The sequence below is a fragment of the Clarias gariepinus genome, chromosome 15, assembly GCF_024256425.1.
Source record: "Clarias gariepinus isolate MV-2021 ecotype Netherlands chromosome 15, CGAR_prim_01v2, whole genome shotgun sequence".
NCBI lineage: Eukaryota > Metazoa > Chordata > Actinopteri > Siluriformes > Clariidae > Clarias > Clarias gariepinus.
The window spans coordinates 14,372,973-14,380,533 of record NC_071114.1 but is presented as its reverse complement, the minus strand read 5'-3'; the positions used below and the strand labels follow the sequence as shown (position 1 = coordinate 14,380,533).

The following is a 7,561-nucleotide window of genomic DNA, read 5'->3' as shown; positions in this document are numbered from 1 at the left end:
TCTCCAAGCAAGTTCAAAGATAGTTTTGCAAACGGACATTCTCCAAAGATGTTTCCAGCTTGTTGGTGCATGGTGCTCTATGCTAGAATAGTGTCCCAGTCAGGTCCTACATAAGCCTTGTGCACCAACTTTCCAACAAAAGACCTGAGAACAATAAAAATAGTGCACTTGTTCATTTGCCAAATAAGCACAAAAAAAATAATTCTCACTTACTTAGCTCAGACTGTATTAAGACCTTATTGAGACCAGTTCTCAGCAGACTTGAGGAAAAAAAAAAAAGTTTGCTGTTGCTCATTCATAATTATTTACATTACATGCATTTATCCTTCTGCTGTGCAAAGTAGGGAGTGAGAATCAAACTGCCAAGTCTGCAGTTTATATACAAATATATCTGTAAATAAATATTATATACACATCAGTCCTAGACCAGTTAAGTGTGGCTAAGGGAAGCGTTGCCTAATAAATTGCCAACACAAGAAAGAATATCACCGCCCCCCTGTGGCAGCTAGCTAAATCCTGCATTTACAAAGAGGGGAACAGATTTTATACAAGAGACACTGCAGTATGGCTGCTCAGTAAGTGTTTCATCATGGGAAATCAAAGATGTGATTTCTTTGTAAAAGCAGCACATCTCTCTTCTTTTTATAGCGCCTCTCCAATCAATTTAATTTTATTTGTTGTATGTCCCTAACAGTTTTTATTGTCGTAAAGTCAAAGGAGACAACTCCTCATGCTTGTGATCGTCTAAGAACTCTCAATATCCGAAAGTTTTCTGTTGTAATTCAGCATCACTTGCATTAGAGCAAAGGTATGTCTTGTATTTAACATGGTCTGTCTATGAACACAAATGAACACTTAATTCTTAAGAGCTCAGCAAAACTGAGTTAAGCTTAAAAAAAGGGAGGCTAAACTGAAAGGTTACATAAATTATGTAGGGTTACTGCATTATTTCCAGGATTTTTAGCTTACACAGTAAAACACAAGAAAAATATGAACTGCAAGTCTTTTATTGGGCCATTTTTTCTCCATTACATTCACAACCTGATCTATAAGGAAGTACAGACTTCTGGATTCTGAGATCACAGCTGAAGCTTGGCTTGTGAGCTTGCACTGCAGAGCATTCATCCACGTCCAGACAAAACTGAAACAATATTAAAGAGGATTTATTACAGTACTCTACCTACATCACCACTTGGTCACTTCTTTTTAACATTTATTCACAGTATTAAATACTAGGTCAGTCAATATTTTTCTATTCAACTCAGATACTGGTTTTATAGCAACTACTGTGGTTGCTTCAGCAATCGAGCATAGCTGTAATGGAAACCATACTTACCTCTTAGCAATACTCAGAGCATTCAAATTAGTCCCAGACACTGATCTGGTAAACACTGGCTCAGCCTAAACTTCTATGTTTCACGTACTTCAACCTGAAACATAAGATAAGGTATGCGAGTATGCAATAAAGATACAAAAGGGACAAATTAACATGCATTAGCAACTGTATTAGCACAGTTTAGATAAATGGGCCAAGGAAGAAACCAATAAATATGTAAGGAATATGAGCAAGGAGCTTAGACTGTTTTTCCAAGGCAAGCATCAGTGCCTTAAAAGGCAATGAGGCCATTTGAGGTTGACATTTTTGGTAGTAATATTGGGAGATTGAGCATTTACAGATATGGGACAAGTTTAAGATTACAAATAGAGAAACTGCAATCCTTTTGGTTTAGTATAAAGCACATTTCTGGTAAAGAGGAACAATATTGAGGAGTTACACAGCTAAAAAGCTTGAGGAAAGAACACTGGTCAAAATTTTGTAGAAAAATGTGATGGACAATAAAATTGTTGGAAGGATGCATACAGGAGATCAAAAGTGGTTACCTCACATTACAGGACTATTTCCACATTTGCCCTAGTCAAGAGAGCAGCTTTCATCTCAGAGGACTCTTGAGTTGGTAGGCACAACACTTCATTCTCCAAGGACATTGTTGGTTTTCCAAAATTGCTAGCAGAGAACGCTTGGATGCAATGAAGCATTACACATTACTGACCGTGGCAAAACTTATCCATCCCAACTACTCTTCTGTAACCCCAGATTATTCCGAAAATTTTATTCCAGATGCTAAGCACCAAAAACCCTCTTAAGTGATTTAAGATTAACTAAAATCCATCCAGGTAAAACTTCAGCCTTTGACAGGTCCCCATAAGTCAGTGTGTAGTTAATAATCTTTACGGGTCAATGAATCCAAAGCATGTTCAGAAATTTGTTTAATGGGCTTCATGAAGCCAATTTAACAAAAAAAAAATAAAAAAAATATATAGCCGTTGGTACACAAAACAGCACATTTCTCTCACCGAAGGAACAAAATCTTAACATGGATATAAAAGTGATCTCCAAGCAGTACTTCTTTTTATTCAAAAGTCACAAAGAGCAAAGTACCATGGGCCACCATGAGCTTAATCAACTCCTAATCTGAGGCAGCACCGATCAGAGTAGTTCACTCTTTGGGAACTGAATATTTTGCAAATCTTTAGCAATACCAAGGAGGCTTGCTAGAGCCGTGAGCTCAAAGTCAGCATGCCTACCCTGCTTTACTAAAAGAAATGCATTACACAAGGACTTCAGCCACTAAAAGCACATCACAGCTTGGCAAGCTTCTTTTAAGAGTCTGATAATGTTTTAGAAGCAGGCAATTACAAGTAAGACTCTGCTTTTTTTTTTATTTTTTATTTTTAATATAGAAACCGTCTTTTCACAGCAATCCATTCGTAACTGTAGGTTGGTCCAAAGTTTCACTTCAAATCGGTTTTAGAAGCTATCAGGCTGTGCTGAACTGGTTAGAGAATTCAACGTATGGTTCAAAAAACAGATTTCCATAGAGAAACGAAGTTACAGGCAATCTAAAAACGGGCTCAAATGTTTACAGCAAATGCCCAAAAATAATGACACCATCTCAGGACAGCTTGAACATGAAAATAATTGTTTAAAAAACTGATAGCATCTTGTATTTTATATAGGAGAATGTTACAACTAATAAATTCAAATTAAACAAAGTGGAAAAAAAAAATCAAGGATCTTCGAAGAGCACATCTAACACAGCCAGCGAAGGGATGATCTTGGAATCAGGACTTTTTTTTTTACTCTGCTGTGGACAAGAAGCAGGGAAGAGTAAAGGCACTGATGCATTTTGACATCCTTCCCAAATAAAGAACTGATACCACTATGCAACAATTCAAACTCAATTTCAAGCATCTTCAGGATAAACTAATGGCCATCTGCATATTAAGTCAACTGTTCGTAGATTTTGAAGTGATGGAGAACTGTTTCTTTTGGAATGAATGCTGTATTAAACAAGCATTTGTGCTACATTTTAACATGACGCCAAAGTCTCAAAAAGACTGCTAGTCAGTCAATATCTATGTTGACAAGGACAGAATGGACTCAGTTTTACACTTCTGTTACAAATCTGTGTTGAGCAATTCAGAGGTTCTGTACATACCATAGCTGTCATAGCTGTCTCTATAGGAACCAAAAGAAGAACGCTCATAGCCACCCTGGTTCCTGTAAACAAAAGTTTGTTTTTTTTATTGCAATTAAATTATATTCACCTTTAGTAATTACAAAATTTTCTGTAAGATGTTTCCTGCTACAAGTGACATGGAAGCCAAATGGGTCCAAAAGTAACAATTTAGCTATTAGATAGAAATTAAAGCACCAACCTGTTGTCTCTGTATCCTCCTCCTCCTCCACCACCACCTGAGTAGCCTCCACTCCTGTTTGAGTAGCCGCCGCCTCCACCATAGCTCCTCTCACCACTGCCATAGCTTCGATCTCTGCCTCCATAACCACGGTCACCACCATAGCCACCACCTCCACGACCATAGCTTCTTTCACCACCATAACTTCTATCACCCCCATAACCACCACCCCCTGGAAAGTAATTTTTTTTTTTTTAATAATTTAAAATATATCCATTATATACATAAAAAAATAAAAAAATAATAACATTTGCCAACAAAACCCACCTCTTCCTCTGCCACCTCTGAAAAATCCCCTTCCACCAGAACCTCTGAAACCACCAGATCTCCCACCGGATTTACCAGCTTCATCAACACGAATGGTTCTACCATCAACAGTCTTTGAGGGTGGAGTAGAGACAAAAGTTATTCATGTATAGCAGGCTACACAAAACAGGGACAATCTTTTCTTTTTTTGGCACATTTAACTAGATTACCTTGCCGTTCATAGCAGCCATTGCATCCTTTGCATCATCTGGATTTTCAAACGTTACAAATCCAAAGCCTCTGGACCTGTCAGTTTCACGATCTCTAATGACATCAACTAAGGAGGATTTGGTAGAAAACATTAATTGGGAATTAAGGCATTTAAACAAATGTCATTTATATACAAAAAGAAAAAAAATTTACCTTTAGCAATAGTGCCATATTTGGAAAAGGCCTCTTCCAGAGAATTCTCCGTGGTCTCATAGCTGAGTCCACCAATAAATAGTTTACCTTCGTCAGACATCTGTAGTGAGAAGTACAAAATATACATTTCAGAGATTTGCTACACAAGGTTAACATACACTTATTTATACATAAACTGTTAATAAATACACTTAACTTGTATTTTGGGGGGAGGGGTGGACTGCATGCGATACGCTTTAACGTAACATGGCCATTCAACTATTGCGCAGTTGCACACAATGGCGGCACGCGGCGAGCTCCCTGCATGCATTAGCTTCTCACCCGCCCGATAAACTGGTTTCTGGTTAAACTGCAAGCAAACGACTAACCTCACACTGTAAAACCTACACCCAAGACAGCTAAATTAATCTGAGTCAATGGCATTTTATACCTTTCTCCACGCGAGTTACATAAACATCCGTGTAATTTTTTTAGCGCGCTAGCACTGTAGAAAATGGCTGCCGTTTCATTTTCAGCCGGAAATAGATAAGTAATATAATTTAAACGACACCAAATTGTTTCTGTACACGATAAAAAGGTCTACAAAACTCAACAGTGGTAAAAAAAACAATTGTAATTATATGCAAATACAACTGTAATTATAAAAAGGCCGGAACACGCGCCTCCTTTCTTCGCGAAAGAACAAAAGCGAGGCTACAAAGCTAACTAGCATAACCGCTAACATTACTGCGGCCTAGCTTTCCCTTTCTCCGTTTCCGTGAGAGCTGAACATTACAGCCAAAAATTATTTTAGGCTATGGAATGCAAAACTGTTTAAAACGCACACTTTAATCATCGAGCAAGCTAAATAGCGATATATTGCATTTCGGATCAACGACATTTTATTTTTCTGTAAATCAATCCGTATCTGCGTCACATTAGCTACCTAGCTATTTTGAATGGCCTAATGACATGAACAGCAGCAGGATTATTTTCAAAATATCATCTTTTCTAATCACTAAACAATAAAAAACTAAAGACGAAAAAGGGAGAAAAAACATGTACATAAAAATACATCAAAAGCGGTGTTTTTAACCGATTACCTTTGAGAAATTCTCCGAAGTAAAGGACGGTGACCGGTGCCAAGCGAGTAAGAGATGAGAACGCTCTTAAAATGGCGCCGCTATATGAACAACCAGATCTCGTTATTATTAATGAGAATTTCATGAATATGCATAAGGGGGAAGTCGCTCTGTGCCACGCCTCCTTTATACCGCCATCTACCGAGTAGCCACTCAAAGTACATGCAAGGCACAGGAGCATCCAATATTAATCTAACATATATGCAGAGAATCAGCTATTGTGCTTATGATTTTGCTAAAGAGGAAAATCTACAGGACAATAGTGAGAATGTTGTATGGTTTGGAAAAGTTGCCACCGACAAAAAGACAGGAAGCAGAGTTGGAGGTGGCAGAGCTGGAGGTGCTGCGATTTGCTTTGGGAGCGACCAGAATCAACAACATTAGGAATGAGTATATTAGATGCCGGTAAGAAAGTTTGGGGACAAAGTTAGAGGGGCCAGATTAAGATAATTTGGACGTGTGCGGAGAAGGGGTATATCGGAAGGAGAATATTGGAGATGGAGCTGCCAGACAGCCGCCGATAGAAGAAGAAGACCCTATTTTTGACCTTAGTGTAAGTAAGGAAGGTTTAGAGCTTTTAAAATATTGTTAAATTATAATTTCTACATCTGTTTTGTGTTTTAGGTATTCAAAGGTTTTCAGCCAACTTCAGGATATTGTTAATGGTTTCTAAAAGAGTAATGCTGACATTCTATGTGCACCAATTACTATGCATATTAAAATAATAATTAGCTTTTGATGTTCAGGTACACAATTAAGTACAATTCTGTGCAGAATTGGTAAGAGAATAACCTAACAAGGTTTGCATTAAATATTTTACTGTATATACATATTGTCTCCATTAGTGGAAATAAGTTGCATATTGTTTCAATTTTAATATAAATTTTTTGTTTGTCTGGCACCAGGACATTGGTAACAGATTCTTTGGTTCATCCCATAGGGGTTTAATCGAAGTGGCATCTGTGGGCTTGGAGGCTGGGTCACTGCGTGATGGGCTTTGTTGCATTAGTTGTTCTGGTGGCTTTCTATCTTGGCCATAACTTTTATTGGGGATTTGTGCAGCATTGGCTTTTCTGTGAAATCAGATAGGACATGCTGGAATTCAGTCCTGATGTGTATAGCTGTGCCTCGTGTGCCTATAATTCTGTCATCCATTTACTGGTATATAGCTGGCAATCAATGTTGTTCATGTCAACTGCCAATGGCGCTGATGTAATGGATGATTAGTGTGTGTTACATTAGTTTTCATATAGGGAAATTATTTATTTTATATTTATTTTATATATGTACTGTATTTGCATTCTTTCATAAATAAAAAAACAATATAAACAATAAAATGGGTCATAGAGCAGAGAATAACTTGACTATGGGCAACAAGCTAAATTAGTCTGTCACCCAGCACCATCATCCATTCCATACACACATTAGCTGAGTGTCCAACACCCCTCACAACTATTCACTGCCCCCTGCCGTTACAGCTACCACTTTACAATTTCTCTCTCATTTGCACAATCGTCAAGACCACTGCAGCTGCCTATTCAGAAACACTGGTTGTAAACAGCCATCTGATTGCTTTCTTTATTATGGACATTCAGATAAGAAGAGAGGTGACGAAACTACTGTAAGCTGCAGGACTTGACTTTATCAGTCTCAGAGTCCTGCAGATTTACAGATGTACTGACTAGTTTACCAGCCTAGTTCCTATAACAAAGAGAGATGATGCACTAACCTTAATGACTGACATACCTTGTTGAAACATACATTGATTCACAGTGTTTTTAGTGTGACTGATCTAACAAAGGCATCTCTTTACAAGAGTAAAAAAATAACAATAATGAGTCAATAACAATAATGAAGCCTCAGAGATAAACATAATATGTATTAAATGGTTACTGGAGGTGAATAAATAAAAAGACTTACAGTGAAACCTCAAATTGTGAGTAACGCTGTTTGCGAGTGTTCCGCAAGGCAAGCATGCGCTTCTTGTTTTCACGTGATCACAACTGGGCCAC

At 37.8% G+C, this 7,561-nt stretch overlaps 1 protein-coding gene across 4 annotated transcripts; it reads right to left on the bottom strand.

Moving 5' to 3' along the window:
- Positions 1-991: 991 nt before the first annotated feature.
- On the bottom strand, positions 992-5,603 carry cirbpb (cold inducible RNA binding protein b). Of its 4 annotated transcripts, none has more exons than XM_053513240.1 (8): positions 5,511-5,603; positions 4,429-4,528; positions 4,236-4,342; positions 4,027-4,138; positions 3,721-3,931; positions 3,501-3,562; positions 1,337-3,146; positions 992-1,141 (listed from the first exon to the last, which is right to left on the bottom strand). In XM_053513240.1, the coding sequence occupies exons 2-7, from the start codon at positions 4,526-4,528 to the stop codon at positions 3,139-3,141; spliced, it is 600 nt and encodes a 199-aa protein (XP_053369215.1). In that variant the 5' UTR covers positions 5,511-5,603; the 3' UTR covers positions 992-1,141; positions 1,337-3,138. The 4 variants fall into 4 exon arrangements, with proteins under 4 accessions (XP_053369215.1, XP_053369216.1, XP_053369217.1 ...); XM_053513241.1 differs by having other exon boundaries at positions 1,337-3,143; XM_053513242.1 differs by having other exon boundaries at positions 1,337-1,430.
- Positions 5,604-7,561: the final 1,958 nt, after the last annotated feature.

Excerpts from the sequence above, each read along its gene's own strand:
- cirbpb (XM_053513239.1), bottom strand. The coding sequence starts at position 4,528 with ATGTCTGACGAAGGTAAACTATTTATTGGTGGACTCAGCTATGAGACC. Across the intron at positions 4,343-4,428 it reads ATATGGCACTATTGCTAAAG|TTGATGTCATTAGAGATCGT; the intron begins GTAAATTTTTTT and ends AATCCTCCTTAG. Across the intron at positions 4,139-4,235 it reads TGGCTGCTATGAACGGCAAG|ACTGTTGATGGTAGAACCAT; the intron begins GTAATCTAGTTA and ends CCACCCTCAAAG.